Below are 27,147 nucleotides of genomic sequence, written 5' to 3'. Positions count from 1 at the left end.
TTCTGTTTTCAAATAAAGAAAGTTGAGGTAAAAGTATGATATAGCTTTCTAAAATTTATATTTTATATGAGTAAAATGGAAGCAGTCAAGTAAATTTACCTCACAGCTGAACATTACTTGAGCAATGCACTTATCACCATGCTTCACTGAGGTTGTATACAGTACACAAAGGAGGGAAGTACACGGATGTGCAATATCACTTTAATGTCAAATGGTTCGAAGCTGTATCACCTTACAGTAACTGCATTATTTTTGAGTTGAACAGTTAAGTATTTAGTCTTGTGTAAAATAGAAAACTAACAGTGTAGATTTATTTAAAAAATAGGACTTCACAGTAGGAGCTCAACACAGTAAAAGTCAGCGCATTTTTCATTACCGAGATTAAAATCTTTATTTTAGTTATTTTTTCAATATTTCAGATGTCCTCTTTTATTTTTGGTCAATTCTCCTCTGCATGGAGGATACCAGTGTTGCACAAATTTCTGAAGAGCTCTTCTGACATTATTTGTACTTTTTTTCCCAACTAATCTTTGTTGTAGGGGTTGTACCGTTTTACTTTCCTCTTAAAAATACCCTAAAGTTGTTGGGATTGGATTAAACTCAGGTGATGTACTTGACCAAGTCATGGTTTTTACTTTTTTCCCCTTCAGAATCTCTTGTATGAATTTAGCAGTGTGCTTCAGATCGTTAACATGCTAGAATATTCCTCTTCTGTCACGCTTCTGCAGACTGGGAGCCGTCTTGTCAGCCAGTATTTTGGTATGTTCACAGTCAATAATGGTACCATCTGTAAATGTTATCCCCCCCAGACATCTTTTATGCTCATGCTGCCATATATCATCACACTTTCACCTCTGTGCTTCACTGTCAGGACTATGCATTCACTGTGGTCATCCTGACCAGGTTCATGCCAAAAATGGTGGATCCCATCTGAGCTAAACAAATTTATGTTGAACTCATCTGACCGAATGATAGGTATCCATTAGGCATTTTATTTATGTTCTTTAAAAACATTTAATCTTGCAGGTTTGTGCTGAAGAGCAAGCAAAGTTTATTTTTTCCTGGACGCGGTCAATACAGGTTGACATCCTACAATTTCCTTTGCACAGCCTGAGCTGTCACAGAATCTCAGATTTACATTGATAACTCATGTCTGAAGCACTTGCCTGTCTGTTTTTCAGCTAGATTGAGCAAGCAATGCACTGTTTTTGGTGCAACATTAGAAGGAAACCATAGTGGCTACGGCTGGCTACTGCCCAGTGTTGTACAGTACTTCTTAATTTATGCTGCAACTGTGTTTGGAATGTTTTTGTGGTGATCTGTGAATTCCTGTAACCTTTTTCATCTCTGTGAAGCCTCACAATCAAACATTTTAGTTGCTCTGTGTGGGACCATGATGCAGACATCCAACCCATAGGCCCAAAACTGAAAAAGTTTTGGTGTTTGCTGTTCATTTTATAAGCACATCAATGGAAACAGAGTTACTGGAAATGGGAAGTGTAATCAGTTTTGTTTCAGCAAACATGGGTGTGGCATATTCACTTTTGCTGCTGCATGTCTACTCTAGGGCCTGTATTTTCAAAACAGTCTTTCAAAAGTCGTTGTTTATGGTGTGCATGAGAGGAAACACTCCTCAGTTTGTTTAGAAATAATGCAATTAAGAGGTGCATGTGATGTGTGCTCACCTCTGTTGCGCATTGTTAATGATTTAAGTGTGTGTGTTTTTCCATATGATGTCACAACAGCATCATGTGGCTCGGGATGCTGGGAAATGAGTCGAGGTAAGCCCCGCCTCCTCCCCTGTTTCCATGCGACCCATAACATTCCTCGTGCAGCATTACGTCAGATAGAGGCAGCTTCTAAACAGTACGAACGACTCCGAGGACTTAAACAGGTTCCGGTGAGGATCGCTGAGGGTAAATAGAAGCCAGAAGTGGTGGTGCAGATAAGCTGTCATCACTGAAGGTAAGGCTGCGTTTCATGTAGCTGCACTGTTTGAATGCAGGAGATGATGATGATGATGCTTTTAACCTGACGCCACCGTGTCTGTGCCGCCGTAGCTCATCTCAGCGTGCGTAAATGGACAGCTATCTGACAATCGCCATCTTTCTAACTGAATAAAGGGACAGTGGGAGCTGACAGGACACAGTGATGCTCCATCTGCTTAGCCAGTGTCATTGCTGCACAGTATACCAATATCAGTGTGCATTTGTTCTAATTAGTTCTGCTTAATCCGGAGGTGTTTTGATGATGTTATCCGGAGCGGCTCTAGGTGTGGCATCACCACCACAAACACATCTGTGTTGTCAACTCTCACTGCCACACCTTTCATCAGCTTGTTGACTGGTTTTGCCTTCAGAGGGAAAAGTCATCATTTTCACTTTTACACTTTTAAAGTAAATAAAAGTAATTTTCCTGCTCAGCTGGATATTGTAATTATAGCTTTGGTCACTGTTAACAGTTATTTATTATGAATTAGTGCATTTACCAGAGAAAAAGAACAAAATGTACCTATGACTTCTGTTCACCCCAAGTATTTAGCAGTTCATTAGATCCCCAGATTGGTCGCCTGTAAATGATGTTGCAGGTTTTTGTCATTGTTGCATGTAAATGTTCACATGACGTTTCAATTAGAAGCATTGTACATGTAAAAGCTATAATGCTCTCAAGATATTACTGAACATTTATTGATAAATGAGCAGTTAAGAAGAGCGAGTTTATCAATATTTAACTTGACTTCATCAGCACTGCTTTTCTGTGTAAACCGTTCTTTGTTGTTGTTTTTTTCTCTGCCGCTACAGGCAGGCATTTAAAACCTTAAGAGCTGCAGCGATCACTTGTTTAGTCAATTAACTGTCAGCTATTTAATTAAGCCCCAGTTAATGTTGTAGATGATTATTTTCTTGAGTAGTTTTAAAAGAAAAACTGTCTAAAATCTCAGATTGCATCTTCTAAAATGTGCGTCTTGTGTTTTTTTTTCTTCGTCATGAATGTGAATATGATTTGAAGACGCCATTTTGGGCTTCTGGAAACACTGATTGACAATTTTTTGTGTCAAGAAAATTCTGAACAGATTTATCATCAATGGAAATAATCATCAACTGTAGCCTGCTAAACCTAACATATCACACTATGAGCATGACTGCTGCCTTACAATCACACTAAATTGCCATTTCATTTCTCCTCAGTTTAAATATTGACACACGTACACATCACTCACGGTGTTATTTAGTACAGGAGACACTAACATCAACATTTTTCACAGCCTAAAACGAAGGAAGAAACTAAAAAAGAAAAAAATAAATGGCAATGGCAAGTATTATGATGAAGAGTTGTTTTTCAAGTGCCAAACATTCTGTTGTTGTTACATTGTTGTAATGGTTTGATAAAAACTACATATAGATGCTATAACTAGGTTATAGATGCCACCTTGGCTCCAGGATTTCATAATGGACACAAGATAGCTGTTTAATATTGAAAATAATCATCTGACAATGTAAAAATTATTACCATAATATTTCTAATTGTAGTAGTTAAAAAAGTTGAAGCCTTATTAATGTATTACAGTAAATACAAATTTATATAGCTCTTATTTTCCTCAAAATTTTCTCCATCTTATTTTTCCTTTTCTCGCCATGACTTTCCCTACAGGGAGAAGATGAAGCTCAATCCATTATCTGTGCTGTGTCTGTCACTGCTTTTGCTTAATACTGATTTATCACTGGCCAAGAGAGGAGGAGGAGGCTTTGGGAAAGGCTTGGGCTCCAAAAAGACTTCCACAACCTACCGCGGTAGCAGCCATAATAATAAAGGAAAAACTAATCAAGGATCCAGTTCTCAAGGTGGATACCCAAGACAACCTGGACAAACTGGTCAAGGCAATTACCCCAGGCAGCCGGGTGCAGGAGGTTACCCTCAGCAGCATCCAGGTTCCCCATATGGTGGAGGTTATGGTGGGCAAGGTGGCTATGGTGGACAAGGTGGTTATGGAGGTTATGGTGGTTATGGTGGTTATGGAGGTTATGGTGGGAGAGGTGGTTATGGAGGTTATGGTGGACAAGGTGGTTATGGAGGTTATGGAGGCAGTTACATCAACAGGAACCCAAACAACCAAATCCTGAGTCCTCAGTATGGTGGCAGCTTTGGTTATGGGGGTTACGGCGCTGGATATGGCTCTCCCTTCTCCCAACATGTAAAGTCGATGGGCTTTGGTCCCTCTGATAAATCCAGAGGGTTTGGACGCACTGCAGTAATGGCGGCAGCTGGAGGGGCTGTGGCAGGAATGGCTGTGGGCTACGGGATAGGGAGGTTCCCCCGTCCTCACTTCCCCCTCCGCAACCCGCAGGAGGAATATTACTACAACCACTACATGTACCGGAGGTATGGCACCCGGTCTACTGATACTAATGACTACAGCAGAGACTATAAATACGATCCACCCCCTCAGACCTATGATCAGCACATGGACAACTGTATGAAGAGAACAGACCTTCTGCGTGGAGAGAGTCAAAAGCCAAACAGCAAGCCAGCTGTTGCTACCATGACTAAAACTACTACGACCGCTGTTACCACTTCAGCTTCAGATACTAACAGCAACACAACAGAGACTAACAGCAGTGCTGCAGGAAACACCTTGAGCTCTGCACCTTCAACTCCTCACCCTCTAAATCAGCCTGAAGTCGGTCCTGTGGCACCAGCTTCACCGGCTCTGAGCAGTGCTGAAGATGATGACACGGTCAGCATTGTGGAGATCGGCTACCCAGCGCTGATTGAGCAGCTGAAGGCCAGGAAATGCTTGGAGCTGTACATGGTTGAGTCTGAAAGGTACTTGAAGAAACAGACTGGAGGGGTACAAGGACTGGAGATGGGCTTGCGTGGGCTTTTAGCTGTGGTCACTAGTACTATATTGATGCTGCTCAATAGCAACATGTTAACGCTGCTGTACTGAGGCCTTCATACACTGGGGAAGTGATAGAGAATGTATTAAAAGTAAGTGGATGGTAAATAATTAGTAATGGATGAACCTCTCACCTCTTTATCATTTTTGAAGGCACTGATTCATCATGAGTGTGTATGATTGGCAAGACACGGCTGGCAGACATAATGGGTTGCAATGTAATTACTGGAGGAAAGCAAAGAAAAGGGTCCATTAACTGTACACTAATACTCAAAGTTTTGATACGGCTTTAAAATCTGGCCCATGAAAATCTATTTAGAATTACATGTTCTGTAGCCATAGCTTTAGAAATCAGAGTGGCACTGCCAGTGACTCATCTTCTCGTGTGTAATTTCCCGTCTGTTTCAGAAAAAAATGTTGTTTTTTTTTTTTATTTTTTTTATTGTTTATTTATTTATTGAAGGAGCTGGCGAGGTCTTTGTCTTTTTTTTTACCTTAGTGGAAAAAGCATTTAAGAGGGTTGGCCTGCACCTGTGGGGCTGCCACGGGCTCTGCCAAAGATGATCTGTGTAAATAAACTACTTTAAAATAATGCAGGTATGCTTTAACTGTGATATGACTGTATTAACTGCAAAGAGGGTACAAAGAGTCGGAAAACACCAAGTAGCCATCTGAAATGATCAATTAATATCTGGCTTTTACTTGTCTAGTAATAACTTAGTCTACTAATACCACTATCAATGGTTCAGGCTTTAGTCAGAGATTTTACACTATAAGCATGACTGAGTATTTGTAATGGAATCATATCTAGTCCCATCTTGACAGCTTAATACATATGTGGGCTTTTATAGTATGCGGTGCGTTGAAAAACTCAAACCAAAAAAGGCCAATTATTATTATTTGTTGGTGCTTATTTTATTTGGATAAACTGTCAGACAATAGCATGTTGTTGTCCCAGCAATCCTTAAATCCTTTTCTTGCAGTTTTTTCTTTTTCTAAAACATTCTGACATTTGTTTGACATTTTTGTAAGTGTTCCGTCTTTGCTTCGTAGAGTAGGTCGTTTATTTTCAGATATGCTTTTTTAAAATAATATACTCGCCTCCTTGTTTCCTTCTATCCAGTGTTTTGCCTTTCTCTCCACTCTTGTGATTTCAGAAGTGCTCTTAAAGTATAACACCCCGTATGTACCTGTTCTGATCTCTAAACCCTACTGAATGTTATCTTGTATTATCAGCTGTGTTTATGGTACACCGCATACATTTGTACAAGAATGTTCTTTGTCATAGAAGCTGATGACTGAAAAAAAGCAAATTAAAAGTACTCTTTGGAGTTTTTATTACACACAAACATGATTATCATGTCCAAATCATTTGATATGGTCATTTGAAATGACACACCCAGAAAAACTCCACAGTGTACCTTTAATAAGTCGCTGTATGTAGTCTGTGTTATTTTGTGTCTGGCTTTGAATGTATTTGAAAATGCACATATGTCAATAATCCTCTATCCTTGAAACTATATATAAATCCTAAATATGACCCATAAGAGCGTTTTATAAAATTGGCCCCTGTAGTTAGAGCAGGAAATTTAGATCGTTTAAGCTTCTGCTGCTTGGGTTTTGTCACCAAGACAGGTTAGTTTTAGGGAAACATCAAAAGGTCATCAGTATTAAAACAAATAAATATGTGGTTAATGTTGTGGAACGGTCATAGTTAAAAGTAACATTGATGCTGATTTAAAATGGGAAATGATCAGTGATCTCTTGTTCTAAAGTCCAATGTTTTGTTAACCCACCCATCCACCCTGACCACCTCCCTATGCAAAAGATCAGAATTGCTGTGGCCACTAGAGGCACAATCCCAGTGAAATGTAACTATGGGTCGTTAAAAGCTGTTTGCACAAATGACCTACGCTGTTGTTTCCTATGCTGGGACATATTACGTACTAACCTGCTGAATGTTCTGCTGAATACTGAGGGTTTACTTGCACTTTCTGCTTGTCAAATAAACTTTACTAACTTGAATTTGCGGATGTTTGTTTTTATTACTTTTAGAGCTGGTTGGTGAAATTTTGACTTACAGGAAGCTTTGATTGCACATTTATAACCATAAGGTAAGTGACGATGGTTAGGGTAAAGTAAGTGGACTAAGCTCAAATTATTTGATGATTCACAACGTTTATTGTGATCGAATTGATGCTCCAAGATCTTGTTCATGTTCATGTTTCCATCTCACATTCAGAAAGATTTTGTAAAAAAAAAAAAAAAAAAAAAAAAAAAAGCGCCACAAATTTGAATACACAAATTTGTATGTGTATGGATCTGTTAGTTATATGTGGTTTTGTTGAGCTATCTTAATGTAGAGTAATGATAATTACTTAACAAATTTAATGATTAATTGATGTAATTAAAAGCTATTGATTTGTACTCATATGATGTAAGACAGTATGATAATGATGGAACAAGTGCTCACTTCCCTGATAAAATTCTTATTACCAAAATGTAAAAAAAAAGCACAATATAAAATCTCTATTACAAGTGCAAGTCACACGTATAAGTACAAAAGCAGCTAAGTATAGCTAAAACTATCAGCAGTAAAAGGAGGCCTCCTCATTCTTGACATATGCATATTACCAGGTGCTGATGTGTCACAGCCCCTTTGCTTGCACTGCTTGCTGCTGTGTTTGCTTTCTGCAGGACCTGACAGGGAACATAATGGCGGCATTGGATACACCTGGCTCCGGTGTCCTTCATGCATACATAAGACTGGAGCAGCAGCCAATTAGAAGAGTTCTTCTCCCCCTACATTTCTTTTGGTTGCAGCCTTTGTTGTTTTGTGTTATAAGACCACATCCGTGCAGTAAGGAAGTGAATTGCCTTTTACAGATGTCTCCCACTCACTTAGTTGCATTATTTTTGTCGCAAAAACATTTTTCTATCATGTGGTATACCTGTGTGTCTCCTGTTTTTGCCACATACTGGAAGAAATATAAAGATCCTAAAGTACAATTACTATCACAATACTGAGAAAATACTCCACTACAAACAAAAGTCCTGCATTCGAAACCTTACTTTGGTAAAAGCACAAATATCACACTACAAAAACACTCCAGGACAGTAAAAGTACCGCAGTCAGAAACAGTAAAATGGTCCCTGCGTGTGTTTTACTATCATACATGGATCTTTTACATTAAAATTCCTGCTGTATTAATGTGTTTGTTGCATTTCAGTGCTGTAGATTATTAAATTGTAGCTACTTTTAACTACTCCATATACTGTTGTACGTTTACAGATAACTTTAAAAACAGCCCAGTTTTCAGCTTTCTGGCAATGCAAAATTTCCTGCAAAACCAAGGGGTGATTCAAAAATCCCAAAAGATAGAAGCAGACAGATTTGAAGATAATCTTTGCTGGACGGAAAGACTGTGAAAAATAACACTCTGAAAAGTAACGAGCAACTAAAGTTAGTGGAGTAAAAAGTACAATGTTTGCCTCTTGCAGTAGAATTATGAAAGTTGCACAAAATGGAGAAACTCAAGTAAAGCACAAGTATTATAAGTTTGTATTTAAGCACAGTACCTGATTAAAAATACTTAATACTTCGTCTAAACGCTATGCAGCAGGTGTTTGATTAAAACTGCTACCTCTTATGATGAACGGGTTGTTGTTTTTATAGGTCTGGGGAATTACAGTAGCGCCTGCATCCACAGTTCTGTCTCTCACCGCATTAGTGAGGGCAACGTTTGTAAATTATAAATGAAGTGTGCATGGATTAGAAGATTAGAAGTGCAGAGAATGAATCCTAATGACTCATCTGACTAGTTTGTGGTTTTCAAAAATTCCAGAAAGATGAGCAGTACATTTTGTGAGACATTCATGTTCCATTTAGAGTAAATCACCAAAAAATGTACTTGTCTACTAATTCAGTTTATGTTCAAATACTTCTGCCTTTGTTATAGTGTGACTTTATTATTAAGAAGCAACTGTTAGGAAGCGAAAACAAGAATTTAGATGCTGTCAAAGCACATGTTAGGGTGCCGATGTTCACATTTAGCTTCGGCAGGATCTCTGTCAGCTTAAAGGTTTAACTGCAGCTCACGATAATGTGCTGATTACTGACCATTAGATCCAGCTGAAAGTTCAAGAACAAATGACAGCAGAGCTTGTGTTTTTTTTTTGGATACCGGTGCTCATAATTATTGCAGCTTTCTTGTAACTCTGTATATACTTTTGGGTATCAAAATTTATCTTCTCAGTTTTTGCTCTGTGTATTATTGGGAAAAAAATCAACACAAATGTTACTAGGTTGTGGCATTTTTTTATTTATTTATATAACAATATTAAACATGGAAACCTCTTTATCTTTTTTCCATAAAAAAAACAACAAAATAGCATAAAATGTGTACTTTACTTTATAAAGCTGTCTGTTTACAAGCAATATACTTGAAAAAAAAAACTTCTGAATATAAAGATCAGAAGGGAAAAAAAAGTCTAAATGATCTAGATAATTGATGAAATATACTGAAAATGGCATTATTAAATCAAGTGCACAGCTGCTCTTAAACTGGTTATGACCGTATCTTGAGGTAGACTACACTTGATTAAACATCTAACTTATTCTTGATCAGATTTCTCCTCAAGAATTATTCATAACATACTGAATCAGATTCATGTTTAGTGGGACATCTGCAGACGGGGTCACACTGATATGTCAAATTCATCTTCTTGTCCTCACGGAGGGTCACTGAAGCATTGGAAAAACCAATTAGCTGCAGCTAATTTTCATTCTTCAGCGGTTTAGAGGTCTTCACGGGCAGATCACGGGTTATTTTTGAACAGGGGTGGGTTGGTTCTGTGTCTATTTTTGAGGATCTCAGCTCCTTGTCCGGCTCTACATGACTGCCACCCAGTGGCCCAGCAGCAGGGACATGAGGGAGCCAATGACAACGATGATGCTGTTGTAGATGGGCCCACTGGATGCTCCAGTGTAGTAGCCCATATCTCCAGAGCCCTCTGGTTCAGACCTGTAGCCGCCGCCTCCACCTCCATAGCGTGGGTAGCCATATCCCCCTCCATACCCTCCATACCCTCCTCCATATCCTCCACCATATCCTCCATATCCTCCGTATCCTCCACCGTACCCATACCCCGGGCGGCTCAGGGCAGACCCCAGCATAGCTCCTCCTATTGCCCCAGCAGCAGCTGCCCCGGCTACCTTCCCTGCACTGGCCCCACCGGTCTGGACAGGTGCTGGTCTGTAGGCCTGACCGCTGTAGCCCCGGTTGTAGCCCCCGCCTCGCATTCCTCGGCCAAAGCCACCACCTCCACGACGGGCCTCAGAGCCGGGTAACAGTGTGGCCAGGAGAAACAAGCACAGAGCCACTGTAACAGGAAGTTTCTGCAAGCCTAACATGGTTTTTGACCTGTAGAAATAAAATTAAGGAAACATTAGGATTGAATGTGTTACTGCACTAGAAACAGATGCATCTGTTGTCTGGATCTGTCATTAATTAAAGTTGGATACTTGCATCTCTTGAGAAATAAGTACATTACATTCTGTAGATGAAAAATTACATGAATACATTTTATGTTTAAATGTTAGTGAACTTTTCTAAGTAAATTCGGAATCATTTAAGTAATATTAGTGTAATATACTTATAGTATCTAAAGAAAAAGTATTCAGTGGCTGCATTATTAATTCAAATACTGGTGAGTGATATAATCTGTAAAAATGCTACATATTTTATAAGTTAATCATGTATTTTATAAGCAAAATCTTGATTTCTAACATAGCTAGTAACTACAGTTGTCAAATGAAAGAGTATAATGCTTTCTAGCGTAAGATGACAATCCTCAAGTATCAGTGTCTCAGAAATGAACACTAAGTTAAATTCCACCACTGGCTCCTGAAAGCACACAATGCTCCCTCCCACACAACACAAACAGACTGAAGAGATGTTCTCAGTGCAGCTTTACTTCTGCTGTGTGGTATTTTTGCGTCACAGATGAATTAAGAGCAGTGCAGATCACGGCTCTTAATCCAGCTTTGAGAAACTCATCTTACACAAGCAGTGCAGCAGAATTTAATGCTGCAGCTAACGAGGGATCAGATAGCTTTCATAATCTCTAATGCTTTTTAATTAGTGTCTGCTTGAGGCTGCCTGGTCCTAGGTCTGTGGAGGATGCCTGCCTAATTGATACATAGTCATTTGTTTACAGTAAATTACATAATAATGTCATATGAATTAAAAGAAGATGAAGGGAAATGGGAGAGATGACTTTAACAAGTGACTAACAAATCCAGAAACCACAATGTGTGCACTATTCATTGTATAGGTAGGATGCAATAGGTAAGTATACTACAGAACAACATATATTAAAAAAATGTTGCATATCTATGTGCATATTACATAATAAAAACACTAAACATTAACACTGCAATTATATAAATTATAAAAATCCTGTTATTGCAACTCACACATTCACATATTTAGTAATTATAGTGATCCAAGTATTTAAAAAAAGCAACGTGTTGATTATGCGAGTAGGAAATACCATTAGTACTAATATAAAACATACTATGGAATTATGTATATTGTTAAAGTCAAATACTGTGAATTCTGACCAGGTATTGTCATTGATCATAATCAGTAGTGATAACTGAATAATTATCAGGTGACTGTTATGCAATTTTGACGATGAGTTTGCAACAAAACCACGACAAAGATCAACGCTTCATCTCATATACTGCTTGTGTTTTTCTGATATCCGCAAAATGATAGTGGTGAAATACAACATGTACATTAACTCAAGGTCAGTTTTAAGGTACTTCTGTGGTTATATTTCACGCTCTTCTATACATCAATTCTGCTAAATTCCAAATGGAAATATTGTTACTTACCTGTTACTCAGGTTGAGGATTCACATACAGCACATTATAAGACTATATAACTATATAACACATACTTTCAGATGCATTTCCACTTCAATTAACGTTTAAATGCGTAACTTTAACTGGCAATAGAGTATCTTTACAATGTGGTTTAAGAAAAGTTTAAATGTTTTCCAACATTTGACTGTATGACCGGTGAGCCACATGACATAATTTTCTCTGCCGTCAACAAACCGTCTACACTCTTAATCTGTGTCCTCTTAGAAGATGACTTGAGCTATAATTACACTGGGTCACTTGCTGGGAGAATAATCCAGTGACTCCCAGATTACAGCAACGGCGTCACAAAGATAAAACAAATCAATACGCGTAATAGGCTACTAACTGGGCTTTCTAGACATGTGCCTTAAATTTGAGCAAATAATATGAGGCTTCAAACACAATGCGGGAAACTCTAAATAACCGAGGGTTGCTACAACTCACTAAACATCCAAGACAAATTTTCATGCCCTCTCACAATAAATAACATTTTTAGTTCTAAAAAGAAATTTTAAAAAGTTTTTCAGAGAGTAAACAGTCTCACCTGTTGAGTATCTGCTGGTGACGGAAACACGGTCGTTTAGGTGATGCTCCTCTTCTGACAGTTAAAACCACAATAAGTGTTTGCAGCTCAGACTCCTCTGACTGACTGTGAGAAAGTATGTTTCAGGGGCAGCCAGTTATCCTCCAGACAATCTCAATCAGGTGGAGTGGATCACTGCGTCTCACAAATGCCGATTGGCTGAGCGTACGGTAAGCTGCTGTACTACCGACATCACACCTGTGGGTCTACATTTGTGTTTCTAATTTTGTCTGAATTATTTTAGTGCCCACTGGTTGGACAAACCAGAACACTTAACAAGCTCTCCTGAAGCATCCACAATGACTAATGCTGCATGTAAACTGTCTTAGCAAGTGGTGTTTAAATTGTACAACATTATTTACACATCCTTATATAACACTGACCAGAACAAAGCGGACAGAGATTACAAATAGATGTTTTCCCAAGACAACTTTTTTATTAAATAACAATCATTGTTCGAAAAAAAAATCTACATTTTCCAAGTAGTGGCATGAGTTTTTAACACTTTAAAGACTAAAATTTCTTCGTTATTTTGTAAAAGACGCAATACAAAAGCAGGCAAGTCTTAAAGAGTCACTAAAAATATAGCATGCATGCTCTCACTGTCATGGACACACTCTTGAGGATGTTATGTGCTGTACGGCGAGATTTTCAGCAACGTTAGAAATATCGAACTGACGGACAAAAGCAGACGAATGCAAAGTGCTGTACACGTAGAGGCAAATTGTACTGCTTCGAAATGCTCAGTTACACACCGAAAACATCCTCTGTGAAAGATCATCAGCATATTTCACAGTCTTGTGGGATTTCACTTTTGTATTGTGCTTTATGTGTCATTCTTTGCTGGATATAAAAGAATAAATCAACCCTGAATAGTCTTTCATTTTAGATTAAGACAATAAAGCATATAAAAGGACTAAAATGGGCTTAAAGGTTTAAAACTGTTTCAGGGTAGATTTCTTTCTAATTTTTACCTTGTTTTATTTGATAGCGACAACGCAGAGCATGGGACTGATGTGCTGCACAGAGAGTTTCTAGCTATTGCTAACCTTCAACTATTGTAGTTGGCCCTTTACATTTTTTTTGCAGTATAATTAAAATATACAACTTTCATTGAATGAACAGTGTGACATTTTTTGGAGAAATACTTACCTGATTTCATGCTGCCAGTTTGTTGAGAAGATGAATAGCAATGTCATGTCTGTGTGGTAAATATGAAACTACAGCGAGCAGCGGGTTAGAAAGCAAAGGCAGTAAAATCTGCCGACCAGCACCAGCTCACTAGTTAACATTATTTCTTGTTTGTTTCACTCTTACAAAAACAGAAGAGTAAATACAACTTAGTGCTGTTTTGTTATCTGTCAAACTTAGCCTCCAGAAAGTAATAGTCTGACACATAAACCCCACAAAACTACAACGTGTCACTTAAACACGTTGGCGTTTTACATAATAAAAAACAACTGAGACACAGTGTGTTAAATATTGAGCTCCAGAGATGCTGGGAGGTGTTATGTATCACCTTTGTACATATCCAGGCTAGCTGTTTGTCTCAAGTCTTACTCGCTGCTGGCTGTAGTTACACAAATATAAAATAAACATCTAAACTTTTGCAGAGGTAAGTGAGCAAGCGTTCTATATTATTAACTACATGACAAAGACATTCTGTCTGTTCAGACTTCCAACAGACTGATGGTAACATAAGAAGATGATCTGTTCACATGGCCTTCAATAATCCCTGCATTTAACTCCTCAAGTGCAATAAAATGAAAACAGTTAATTTATCAGTTTAAATATTTAACAAATTCTCAAACAGGAGGAAAATATAACCATCAAGTGCATTTTGGGACTGACTAGTACCTGCTTTTGAGGCTACACTCATTTGCTAGTAATGAGTAATGCATTTCCTAGTAAAACCCCCCAAATTTCCTTAAAATGTTTCACACGACAATTTAAAAATAGCACAGATCAAAGTTTGTTTGTTTTGTGCTTTGAGAACCCTTCAAACAGGCACTTTACTAAGACCTTACACCATGATGTTTGTGCTTTAAATTAATTTTAAATATTGTCTGGAGGGAAGACAGAAGAAAAGGCATTTCATTTTTGACTCATTCAACAAAGTTCTGTTCTGCAAAAAGGTTTAGATCACTCAGGATTAGAGGAATGTCTTTCTGCGTGCACTGTATGTAACGACGAATAGAAAAATGAAGTGATTTGGTCCAATCAAGACTCTTTATGATGCGTGTGAGTCAAGACTATTGCTGAGATGGTCACACTCAACATGAACATAATATAGCATGTTTTGTTCTGTAGGTTGACCGGCTGGAAAAATACCCCATGCAGGGGAAGGAATTCACAGGAGCAGGATAGTTGCTGAAAACACATATGTTGCGTTTTTACCAGATGGTTCTTGGTCACGGTTGTAAGGATATGGAACTCTGGGAAAGTTTTTGACAGTTTGGTGTGGTGGAGGGAATCCTCACCGTGAGTTGATCACATACACGTCGCTCCCTCTGGAAAACAACTGAGCTTCTTCTCAATTATACACCGCAGGTAATTATATCTACAAGTTTGAAAAGAGAGCACAGAGAAATTAAAAAAAAAGAAATACCTGTAACATTCCTATATGAACATTTTTGTAAAATCATAACATTTAACAAATGTGTCAATTATTATATTACTATATTATTAATTCTATACAGTATTTCTTGTACCTTCTCCTGAGTTTCTGCACCTCTCTGTCCTCCTCTTCTTTCAGTTTGGTGATGAAACTCTGCAGGACAGGCATCTCAAACTTGATATACTGCGCCACCTGGTGGAAGGGGAGAGGGTTTCAATGATAAGTACAATACAAACGAGGTGAACATTTTGTAGATGCAAGGTGACACACAAAAAGGATTAAGATGTATAGCAGAGTCAGATCTCTGTGTTCCTGCATCAAGCCAAAAAGTTACAATAAATATGGTAAATTACATCATATGTGACTTCTTCTCCCAGGTCTTCCTCCATGAGGAAAACTTTGCAGACCTGCTCACATGGACCCTGCATTATTCTCAGCACCAGGGGATAGTCAGTCCTCTTCAGTTTCACTCGCTCTGAAACGACACATCCACAAACATACTAAGAAAAGATATGAGAAATTTTGTATATTTAAGCTAAATAAATACCCTCCACACAGTCATTCCCCAAAACACTCCGTTGTATCTTAGCTTTTGTAATATTTTGTACAGTAACAAAGCACAACTTTGTAAAAGTTCAGGTGATACAACCATATTTAAAGTCAGTTCTTTGCATTACAACGCTCAAGTCTGTGTTTGTAACTGACAGTAATCATGATTTTGTTTGTGAAACAATTTTCTCCCAAAAAATGTAGGCCTCATTTCCATAATGGAGAGACATATTCTGTAGTTCGACCAAAACATCACTGCTGGGTGGGACAAAAAATGTTATCAACAAACCAAGAAAGCCATTCAGTTGTGGACAGCATATTTTGCTCAGAGTTTGCTGCTCTTGAACGAACTTGTTCAGAGCTCTGCATCATTTTGGAAACATCATTACTTTGCAGAGTTACTACTTTGCTGACTTTTGCTTGTTTACTAGCTGAGATGTGGCCTTTCCAGACGCCTGTACTACGAAGCAAGTTCAACGTACCCAGGGTATCTTTTATTTCTTTTCGTTATCTGACTTCACTTAACCCAACAACTACAGTTAGGATAAGCGGCATCATAAAGCTGGTTTTAAACTCAGTAAATCAATGAGGGCACAAGTAGATCTCACTATAATAACTATAGTATATTATGTTCAATAAATGTGTTGCTTAGATGTAGTCCTCTGGCGTGTAAGACAGTATTAGCCTTATCCTTTAAACAGCAACCTTGGTGGTGTTAAACAGTTTTGGGAGCAAGTAAAGAACAACTAAAAACATCATTCAAACCAAAAAGTAGACATAATACAAATCTTACAAGGCCAAATAGGCTATAAGGCTTTAGTCCTTTAATCCGTTTGTTTCAGGATTATACTGCTGCACAGAACGCATTTAGAATAATGAATTGTCTTTTAAATTGCTTTCAGCTCTACAACTTATATCTTCCCTTCTCAGTATCTGTGCACCGAGGAAGGTAATGCTATTTTCCAGGAGCAGGCTAGGAGTTACATCAGAATCCTAAAAACTCAGAGTTAAACCTAAAGTTACTTTGATAACCTATAATCCTGCTTTGTAGTACAGGCCTCAGTTCTGATAATCTAATGAGGGTAAACAGCTGAATTGGATGCAGAGGAACAGTGTTTATGTGCGAATGTGTAGCTAAATCTGTGCTCCATTCTTGAGATCAACAAAATAATATTATTATGACAAATTGTTTTTAACTAATGTATCTGTTGAGGTTCTGTTGTATATGTGCCTAGTAACAAAACTACGCTACAAACAAAAACACTAAAGAAGAGAAGAAGATGTTAAGGTTCTTTACTCGAGTGCCTGCAATGAATGGCGTGTTATTAAAAACATTGAGTAGTTCCTTCTGATACATTTTCTCAACAACACCGCTTCTGAACGTAATGTGATGTCTTAGCACAGTGGAGAAGCTCTATTGTCAGGCTTTCATATCAGGACTTGAATGCACCCCTGAAATTCAGGAAACATTTAAATACATCTAAAACTTAAAAAAAAGCAACTTTATTAAAAACCTGTGTGAATATGTGCTCTATTATAATTCATCCCCCATGCTGTGCAAGTTTATAGTCTCTGTATAATGATTTTGATAATGTACTGAGATGAAGTGAAAACAATGAGCCTCAGGATGGTAGAAAAAACGCGCAAATTACACTTCTACTGAAACAAATTGTAAATTAGCATTTCGTCATATAAGATGTTCATTTACCAACTGAGCCTGAACTCCATCTCTTGACATTGCTTAACCCTTTTTAGACTCTAGAACAAGTAATAATGAAGGATACTCACCTCCACTTGCATGGACGAGGTAGAGGGCAAAATCATCTGGGCTGTTTTCAATTTTAAACTTGTTGAGGAGAACTCGTAGCACCTGAGGTGTGGTCATGCAGCTGTTGATGCGAACATTAGTGACTGAACCATAAGCAGGAGTGAACACTGCTGTCTGAGAGAAAAAACAAAACACAGAAATATTAATTTGTTTCCTACATAATTTTATGTGTATATAACCATGTGGAGTCTGCAGAACTAGATCATTAATGTATTATTTTAATAGAAATTAAAGCAACATTAAATTGTTGGAAGGGGAATAGGTTTTAAAGTAGCACATAATCTTAGTGGAACTATCAAGAACATAACCATGATCACATCATTTGTCTTTTGAAGGATCCACTGACAAACATTTGGTAATGACATTACCTTATGATTGTAGAAGTGCCCATTGATGGAGAATCGATGGCGGCGGATTTTCCTCTGGTCGCTGGGGGACCTTCGCTGGCCCCGTCTTAAGACCCCGGCATCACTCTTCGTTCTGAGCAGCTGAGTGGAGCTCTCACTGTCCTCTGTCCAATCAACAATCACGCCATTAGATTAATGGTTATTATTCAGTCTTTACTGTGAAAGCAATTCTAAAAATGTTAACTTATTTTTAAAAGGCCCCATGTTGTGACAATCCATTTTTATTGTACAATTTGCAGTTGTTGTAAAGATGGGAAGCTAACTAGGTGCTTTTATTGTATGCCTCTAAGTCTATAAGTAAGTAAGAATTGAACACAGGTTCTATGTAACACCTAACTAAAACCAATAGCCGTCCAGCTCAAACAGAGACAGTTTGTTTTACCTGAAGAAGGTTGGAACAGTAGCCATTCATTAGATTCAGACCAAAACAGCTCATTTGAAACACTCCTGAAAGCTGGGGTTATACAGAGATGGTAAAAATAACTCTCTTTGCATTTTGTATTTTGAGCTGAAAAACTGAAAGACACACTATGGAGACGTGATGAATTTGCTGAAAAGAGGCAAAAAATGTGAGTTTAAACTAAGATCTCACAATACTAATTATTCCTGAGAAGACATCATATATTTGTGCTTCCAATTTTTATAAAATAGGCTTTACGTTCAAATGTGTTAATTTAAGCTGTATTCAATTATACTGAGATCATTAAAGTAAATCACCTATGCAGAACTGGAAACAATTACTGATTCTGATTATAAGACAATCCTTACAATCCAAACGAGCACAATATTACAGGTATTATTAAAGTATACACATATTCCTCTAAGAGATGAAAAGAATGAACAATTAAGAACAAAAAAAAAAAAAAAAAAAAAAGGCTTTAATTCCAAGTGAAACTGCCAGTTTGTTGATGAGGGGTGTCCAGTTAACAGTAATTGTATGCTTATATAAAGCAGCCGAAAGCTAATTAGAGATTTGGTCTAGAGCAAGGCTTTTTTAACAGCCAAGTTAATTTGCTCTTAAAGACCTAATGTGACGTTTCTTTTTTGCATGGCAAGACACCATAAACAAAACAGGGAACACAGTTAAATTTACCAATTTACATATTGCGTGTCACTAATGTGTAATGTTGTTTACTGGATCCTTACTTTAACCAAAGAATAACACAGAGCACGTTTCAACACTTGTACTGTCTTTTAAGCCACTTACCTTCTATCTCTTCCTCCGTCACACCGTTGTCCTCTGGTTGGCTCTCAGGTGGCGTCACTTCCACTGTAGGTGGGCTCTGCTGTGTCGTCTGTTGACCATCTGTGCTGTTGGGGGAACTTCCAAAAAGACACAAGCAAGAGTGCATTTGTAAGAGACAAAAGGTGGGACCTGTAAGCTGGCAAACCTTTATAGATACATCTGAAAATATTCTGTACATAAAAACTTTATGTATTAATTAATAACGTCTAGAGTGTTGTGCTTGGAATGACAACATCACCATGACTGCAAACGCTTAAAACAAGGTAACTGTAATTATTACATTTCCTGCTAGATAGCAACAGTTTGTTTATTATATTTATTAAATGCGTCTCATCCGTGGTGGTTAGTTTGAGCTTTCTTTGTTGATGCAGTTTTTCTCTGTTGGAAATATATCTTCATGAGATCTGATAGCATTTACAGTATTGTGTAATTTTTGGAAGAATTTACCAGCATTGTTTGGTTGAGTGTTAAACTAAGTTTCAAAACTCAAAACATTATTAAAATCTGATAGATGTCTTTTCTTGCTGGTAAATGTTGCCATGAATGTTTTATGGTATTTTATCCATTTATTGGATACAATTTTAGCACTCAAATGTGAGCTGCATGCCTGTGAGGCTTGTTATTGTGGGAACAAGAATAGCCTTCTTTAATGAATGGGGTTACAGAGCTGAAAAAGGGGTTTTGGCCTATTGACACAGACTGATCTGTAACAGCTTGGGGCAAAATCACCAACTGAGCCAGAGGTTTGGCTTAAAAGGTTGACTTTTGTTTATAGATCACGGACAATTGGTGTTTAATTAAGGATTCAGCTAACTGTACTTGCATGAATATAAATCTACAACACTAATGTCAACAAATATCTCCACGAAAAATGAGACAGAATCCATATTTGCCCTCACTGACCTGTGTATCACCATTTCCGGTCACTGATGTGTAACTGGATCTGTCTGGATGACTTACCCTTGACTGTCCAGATTACAACCGGAGTGCCAGGACGTGGAGGAGGGAGGTGGTCGTATTCGCTCGTGGTCATCCTGCATCTGAAGCCTGATTGGACGCCGCAGGCCCCAAAAGATGTTCAGCAAGCCCTCGACAATCAGCTCCCCCTCTTCCTGTGAGGAGACAAAAGCCCTGATCAATGCACATGCAGACAGACATAAATACACACAATAGACAGTTATTACCCCTTTGGGCTTAAGCATATAATGGGTTGGGTATATTAAACTGCATAAGACTGAGAGCAAAAGTAAAAAGGACAACAGGGGTGAAGCCTGGAGGCATTAAGACTTCTTTATTGAAAAAAAAATATGAGAATAAGAACACTCATGTACAAACAGACAGCTGGTAACACTTACCTCTCTGTGCCGTAGCTGTAGATTCTGTCCTTCATAATACAGGTTGTATGTTTTAAGATGTGAGAGGACAGTTGTCCTGAGGACAGAGAAGATGAATTAGTGAACATGAAAGACTGTTGAAGGAACAGCTGATGTAGAGTCTATTGCATTAAAATTATGCTACTAAATTCCTGTCCTCATTACGACATTTATGTTAGGCTGCATGATAATGTTCACATCAGTTGCTCAGCACTGGTAAGTATATTTTCTGATATAAATACAAAGTACGTCACAACGTGGCATGTATGTGAAATCATACACATAGTAATGCAAATTATCATGCATTAGCCATACAGAAAACTCACATTTGTATATGCAGAATACAAGTTCCAACAATTGTCTGCATTAGATTTTAACAAGAGCTTCCCTGGAACCCTAAATTTGAAATTATAGAATATTACAACAATGCATTGCATGTATTTTGCTGAAGCTTTTTCCATAAATTATCAACAAGTTCATTGTTCCTAAACAAACAGCTCATGTAAGTCTAGATGGGCTGGGCACTAAAAGGTTCTTACATAACTCAAGTACTTATACACTACATGTATAAAGTTATCCACGTACTGAAAAAAGTCCAACAGTGAAATTTCTAAGTAGCTGACATGCTGAAAACCTGTAAAACCACCTGTGTGTTGCTTTAATTTCCCATTTCACACCATGTGATTGTAAACATACGTGTCTACCATACACACACCAAAGGTTAATACGGTTTAATAAATGAAAAATGGATAATTTGACGTGTTTGTCATCTATTTGACATTCAGCTATTTGTATGTGTTCATGTGAGAAACATGTGGAATGGAAATCTTACTTGCTAATGAATCTGTTCTCTCCAATCTGAACCAAGTCTTGTGTATCATCCATTCTCAGTGAGCATGAGAGGAGCTGAAAGACAAAGAAGCAACACAGAGAGAGTTAATGCTCATCCATTTGATTCAGTCTCATGACTCCTCATGACCGGCAGTCAGCACAGATACGAAGAAGACGGCCTGAAGGGGAGGAAAGTGATTACAGGAAGAGGAAGAAGTAAAGCTTCAGACTGTAAACAATAACACCAGATCATATCTACTTTCCTGTCAGCTATTCCTCTAAAGATTTTGACAGTTAAACCACCGTTAGTTTGGTCTAGCTACACAATCAAAACATTTAGTGTGTGATGGAGCACAGCAGCTGCTGTCCACATTCTCCTATTCGTCTTACGATGTATGTTCTCTTACGGTCTGCCCTTTAATTCTTGCCTTTCTCTTTTACACGTAAGTATACATTGCACATTTGCACATGCAGCTGTTCTAAGTGGCACACTGCCATCTCCCCGTAGAGTTTTCTTTCCCTCTTTGTCGAATGAATGACAGTGTGTGTGTGTCAAACTAGCTGGACAGAAGCCTGAGGAAGGAGATGGACAGGTGCAGGACACATGGGCCACCCACTGCTCCAAATTATTTCAGCTGCTTAAACATTTATCATGGAGCATGCTACTGGCAAAGTATAATATACGCCTTCATCTGTCATATTTGTGTTTGTAAATACTGACTATAAAGTCTTTCCATCTCAAAAATGAAACCCACTGGATGCTGCTAATTTCATCCAAAAAAAAAGTCAGCTCAAACTACTGAAACATGAATCTTTGCGATCCTTGTTTTCACACACAAACACACATGTTGTTGTGGACCTTTTTGACAGTCCATACTCTTGTGTTTGCAAGAGCATATTTAAATGCATATTTTTAGAACATGAAGAGGAAAATTTTATTGCTTACAATACTGGTCAAACGGTCTGTTTGCCAACCGATTTGGTCCTGAGATAAATATATAAACAAACCTTTTACTTGATAAGAAATGTCTAAAAAGTCTCAGCTGTAGCGGAATTTGAAGTTTGAAGGTACTAGACAATTAAGTGTATCATTCATAACACAGTGGTGCGGTGTAGGTCTAACTTCTCTGTTTAACACATGCTATAAAAGATATTAAGGTTGTAAAGAGCATTCAAAGAGATAACCTCATAAGAAAGATGATAACCTTGCTAGCGGTAGTTTTGAGCAGAAATCATTTCACTCTCTTCAAAGGACAAAAGCTTAGGGCAAAAGAAATTTATCAACTCAAAGGACAAAAGCTTAGGGCAAAAGTCATCAATCTGATCTTTTAACTAAAATGTTCTATCTCAGAAACACTTCCAAATACACTTTAGTTCACTATAATCTCATAAAATTAAATAAAACTACCAAAACAAAGGGTTCCAAATTATGTCCCATTATGCTTTCTTACAGTCCTCAGTGACATCTCTTAAATAAGAACTGCCCAAATATCCTAAAAAAGTGGTTATTGATGTAACGGACGGGATTGTAAGAGTATGTGTAGGAGGAGTATGATCTAAAATTGATTAAACTGGAGTATATGTTGAAAAGATGAGGGAATCGAAAATGGATGTTGAAAGACGTTCTCGTTTCTGTGAGGGCCGTCTTCAGGATTTGAAGCCAAGAGATCTCCATGTAATTAGCAGTTCCGATTAAACATCACAGGATCCAAAAATTAAAAAAGCACAATCAAACCTATTCCTAATGTCTGCTGGCAACTGTCGTCCTACAATCCAATCAAGCTCTGCGATTCTTCTTTCCAGTAGAAGTTTGATGTGACTTAATATAACCGGAAATCGACGTTTAAGTTGGTAATTTAGTTTTGGCTCAAGTCATGTCACCTGCAATGTGTCTGTACTCAGAGGAGCAGTCAGCTGTTTGTGTGTATGTGGCTGGTTGCTACACAGCTCTGGAGACGATATGTTCATCTCATTTCACAAATTTCAGCTTCCTTTGTCCTTTGCACTGCTGCCCATGACCTGGAAATCAATCCAGGAGCTGTATTACAAAGGATGTCTCAATTCTTAAAATGCATCCTGAGGAGTGCAGAGCAAAGAGGCTTGCTGGAGGAGTTATGGGCAAGGATGCACAAGTCTATCCTTGATGTATCCTCAATAAAGCATTTTCCACATCCGTCATATAAGAGAGGCATCACAAACAGCTGAAATGAATACTTCATCACACTGAATCACCACAAAATCTCTGGTGGGAGGGATTAAGATGTGAGGAGAGGACTAAGGGGATAAATCCTTCTGACTTTAGTGATCCCATATATGTCATCATGAAGTTGAAATTTGAACTACTGAATGTATTGCCATGAAACTTAATGAGACATTCCAGTTTCCCTTCCAGCGATTTGCAGCAACTTTGGCGATCCTCTGACTTTTCATCTAACTTCCTCTTGGGGTCAAAACGTCTGTGCAGACATGCGGTAACATGCCTGTAAATTATTTGTCTTGTCTTTTTGTTTTTATTGCAATTACAGGCAACTACTGGATTGGATTATATTCCATATGGTATTGAAATCAATTACTGGACATTAGAGACTTGTTTATATACAAGTGTACAGTAATTTTCACTGTTGGTTTCATTGCCTCAGAGCTGCTTGGAAAGGGAGATTAAAGATACAGATTTCTGAGAAACAGCATCAAAAAAAAAACATTATTTGTGGTAAAAAGTTTAAAATATGCAAAACCAAGGCATGATTTCTTTTCACAGTTCTCTGTTCCACAAGTCAGGGCTTCTGTAACACAACTCACACATTTTTAAAATAAAAAGTCAGAGACATGCCTACGCAGTAAATACAGCATAAATATGTGTTGTAAGACTATAAGCGATCTTACCGTAGAGAAGACTGTGTGATCGTGTTGAGTCACCAGAGACAGGGAGCTGCCTGTTTGGAGACAGACAGCGAAATGTTAGGCAGGTAGTCTCTATAGGTATCCTTAGATATTAGCAGTTGTATGACTCAGGTGTCAGTTTAAAACGGCCCACAGAGATCTTTTCTTCTGAGTGTGACAGCAAACAGACGAGGAAGACTGGGGGCGCTTAAAGGAAGTGCTCCCCTTCCGTCAATTCACTTCCTCCTTTACTCAGTCAGTCACACAGGAAACTGACACTAGCCTTTACACAGCCCAAAACTTCCTCAATTCAAGCTGCACCTATGACTTATCATGCACACCCAAACGGAGTTTACACACATGAGCATGAGTAGATGCACAAACTGCCTCACACCGTTATCAGGCTCTGAATACTGAGATCAGACACATACCTAAACAGTTTAGTGTAAACAAAAGACCTGACAAGCAGCTTTAAACACACAGTGCTGATAAATAGCCTGACGCTGTCAATCTCTGAAATAAATGTGCTCAGTTATTGTGGATGAATTAAATATTTAACACCAATCAGCCAAGCCCCATGCCAAGGTCTATCAATATTTCAGCACTTATATTAGCCCTGTCAAGCATTCAAAAGCTCACCATTGACCTACACAATGAAAGTCATTAGTCTTTAATATCACAGTCGTGGTCAAAGGCGGTTGTGCTCGTAGATTCATTAACGGGCGATGCCAGCGGTCGAAGGCAGACATGTGGCCGATGGTTAGTCCAAAACAAAGCTGCAATTGTCTGGAAAGTCACAAGATCAATGTGAACTTTAGGTCAACCAAATTGCCATCCGATCACAAAATTGATCCTTCCCTAATGTTGCCTCAGGCTCCTCAGATAAAAATCGAAAAGGACATTTAACATTTAAAGCTGCTGCTAGAGCATCATAATAAATGTATTTAGTGTTTGCTGTTGGCGACACGTTTGTTTTCTTCAGCTGGGAGACAGAGCTGGGAGTTATCAGAGTGCAATACCAATGTTGTATTATGAGGTTAGATATTGTGCAGGGTTTGTTCTTGTTTTAATATTGTGACCAAGCTTTGTTTTGTCTGTCCATTCAAGGCTACATTACAGTTAAGCAGGGCCAGATACTCAGGAACATCTCAATACTGTTGCCAATATGATGCCAAAGTGTTTTTGATGCTAAATTCGTGCTACTCTGTAAAATAAAAGACGAAAAAAATCTTTTAAAAAAAGGCTTTATTATTCCCTCAGTTAACTGTTCTATTGTATTTTTGTGCATTTTTTTCAGCATTGTGGTCTAAATGTTATTGCTGTCTGGTAGAGACATAGGTTTGTTTATTTTTGTTGACCTACAAGCCTTCAAACTGAAATCAAGTGAGATTAAAAATAATTGAATTATTCTGATAAATATCTACGTACCAGATAGATGAAGATTGTTACAGGTTGTAAGAATCCAAAGTTCCTTGAAATATACTAAGGAGAAGACTTTAGAGGCAGCTAAGTTGATGATACAACTGTCAGAGCAAACAGTTGCAGCTCACTGAAATGAACAACTAATTACTGTACTTCTTTGGCCATTAATCCACATCAAAGATCATTTTATCAACCTAGTACGGTTTGGGAATACTACCTCAAAGTAAAATCAGTTCTGCTGCAAAATACTGATAGGAATTTCTACTTTTTTTTCCTCAAAAGGAATGTCATTCAGGAAAACATGGAAATCACATAAGCTGAATCTGCATGGCTTTCAAGGCCTATAAAACTGAAAAAACTACCTCGACATTTAACCAAAACATCTCCAAACCGTTGACAGTTCTGTCTGTTAGAACAAGAGGAACTTGTCTCCACAGAAAGAAAAATCTGTATGGCATTGAGACTCCAGCAGCAGAGCCAACAGCAGCATATAAAGCAGTCAGACTGACCCACAGCTGACCCAGTCTGTTTCCCATCTCTGTACTGGACAACTCCAAATGTAGAATTCATTGACTGCCTAAATTCCCCTGTGCCTCATTACGTCAGCCAATCCTCAGCCTCCATCTTCTCCTCTTTCTCTGCGTCTTTATGTCTCATTCACTTTCATCTGCTCAGTTGTTTTCTACCACAGTAACTCAGTGTATTACTGGCTGTCCAATTTTTCTGATTGGAAAATTTTCCCCTCTCTGCTGCCTGTTTTTTCCATTTGGCTTTCTTTCTTTTTGGCTTTGCATCTGCTTTATGTTGCCTTGTGAAAGACTAGAAGCCATCCAACATGTTGTTAAAACCGCAACTTCCTCACTTTTCTCCCCCCAACTCTCTGCCTCTAGTTGACCCACATGCACGCTTGTTTTCTGCCCTTTTGCCCCGTTGCCTCTGAACCTCCTCTGTCAACGTCTTTGGTTGAAACAGACGATGAATAGTGCCGAACCTCCTCCTGTTCAGGCCCACCAACACCACCTCCCTTGCCTTCATCCTCCACGTTACTACTGCTCTGCCTCACTATTGTCATAGCAACACCGAAAACATCTGAGCTCCAGCAGCTAGCCCACAAACACTGAGCCAAAAATAGTGTGTTTGTCTGTCCTGCTCCTTGTTAGGCCTACTGGAGTTGTCAAAAACACTGCCAGGCTTGACTTGAATCTGAATACGACTCTCAGATTCTAAAGATCAAGTTCAAACTACTCTTTCCTCTTAGCCGACAGTGGAGATGAAACAACTAGTCATTTGACAAGAGGTTTATTCTGCAAGTATGTGGCTAAATCAAAGTAGTCAAGCAAAAATAGAAGAAAATCACTGTTCCCTGCTTTTTAACCATTGTTATCACCTTTTCTACTGATTATATAAAGTTGGGGTTTGAACCGACAAACAAGACATTTAAGATGTCAGCGCTTGTTGTGTGGCATTTTATAAAACAAACAAAAGAGAAAGCAAAATAATGGCTACCTGACAGAATATTTAGCTAGTAGTTTATCAGATCCACCTACATAAAAGCAGTTGTAGTGCAACATTTGTCCAAATAA

At 38.3% G+C, this 27,147-nt stretch overlaps 3 protein-coding genes across 9 annotated transcripts in view; 1 reads left to right on the top strand and 2 right to left on the bottom strand.

Moving 5' to 3' along the window:
- rassf2a (Ras association domain family member 2a) overlaps positions 1 to 27,147 on the bottom strand; it is a 50,549-nt gene that overhangs the window by 22,166 nt on the left and 1,236 nt on the right. For 4 of the 7 annotated variants that reach the window (XR_008601997.1, XR_008601998.1, XR_008601999.1 and 1 more), the window contains exons 2-11: positions 24,146 to 24,195; positions 21,264 to 21,337; positions 20,414 to 20,489; positions 20,019 to 20,170; positions 19,020 to 19,135; positions 17,774 to 17,916; positions 17,366 to 17,519; positions 15,382 to 15,503; positions 15,123 to 15,220; positions 14,892 to 14,971 (exon numbers count right to left, since the gene is read on the bottom strand). Coding sequence is in view for 4 of the 7 variants with exons in the window: in XM_055011358.1 (XP_054867333.1) it covers positions 14,902 to 14,971; positions 15,123 to 15,220; positions 15,382 to 15,503; positions 17,366 to 17,519; positions 17,774 to 17,916; positions 19,020 to 19,135; positions 20,019 to 20,170; positions 20,414 to 20,489; positions 21,264 to 21,316 (984 nt within the window). In the remaining 3 variants the exon portion in view is untranslated. Of the gene's footprint in view, positions 1 to 12,823; positions 14,972 to 15,122; positions 15,221 to 15,381; positions 15,504 to 17,365; positions 17,520 to 17,773; positions 17,917 to 19,019; positions 19,136 to 20,018; positions 20,171 to 20,413; positions 20,490 to 21,263; positions 21,338 to 24,145; positions 24,196 to 27,147 lie in introns of those variants that run through there. The other 3 variants (XM_023267445.3, XM_055011357.1, XM_023267460.3) reach the window with 1 other exon arrangement.
- Positions 1,808 to 6,922, top strand: LOC111566718 (uncharacterized). The gene is made up of 2 exons (XM_023267470.3): positions 1,808 to 1,965; positions 3,652 to 6,922. Exon 2 carries the CDS (start codon positions 3,659 to 3,661, stop codon positions 4,946 to 4,948), a length of 1,290 nt encoding a protein of 429 aa, XP_023123238.3. The 5' UTR covers positions 1,808 to 1,965; positions 3,652 to 3,658; the 3' UTR covers positions 4,949 to 6,922.
- Positions 9,200 to 12,530, bottom strand: prnpa (prion protein a). The gene is made up of 2 exons (XM_023267495.3): positions 12,373 to 12,530; positions 9,200 to 10,320 (listed from the first exon to the last, which is right to left on the bottom strand). The coding sequence occupies exon 2, from the start codon at positions 10,308 to 10,310 to the stop codon at positions 9,789 to 9,791; it is 522 nt and encodes a 173-aa protein (XP_023123263.1). The 5' UTR covers positions 10,311 to 10,320; positions 12,373 to 12,530; the 3' UTR covers positions 9,200 to 9,788.

The sequence above is a fragment of the Amphiprion ocellaris genome, chromosome 6, assembly GCF_022539595.1.
Source record: "Amphiprion ocellaris isolate individual 3 ecotype Okinawa chromosome 6, ASM2253959v1, whole genome shotgun sequence".
Taxonomy (NCBI): domain Eukaryota; kingdom Metazoa; phylum Chordata; class Actinopteri; family Pomacentridae; genus Amphiprion; species Amphiprion ocellaris.
Note: the sequence above shows the minus strand (reverse complement) of the source record. Positions and strands in the feature narration are given on the sequence as shown.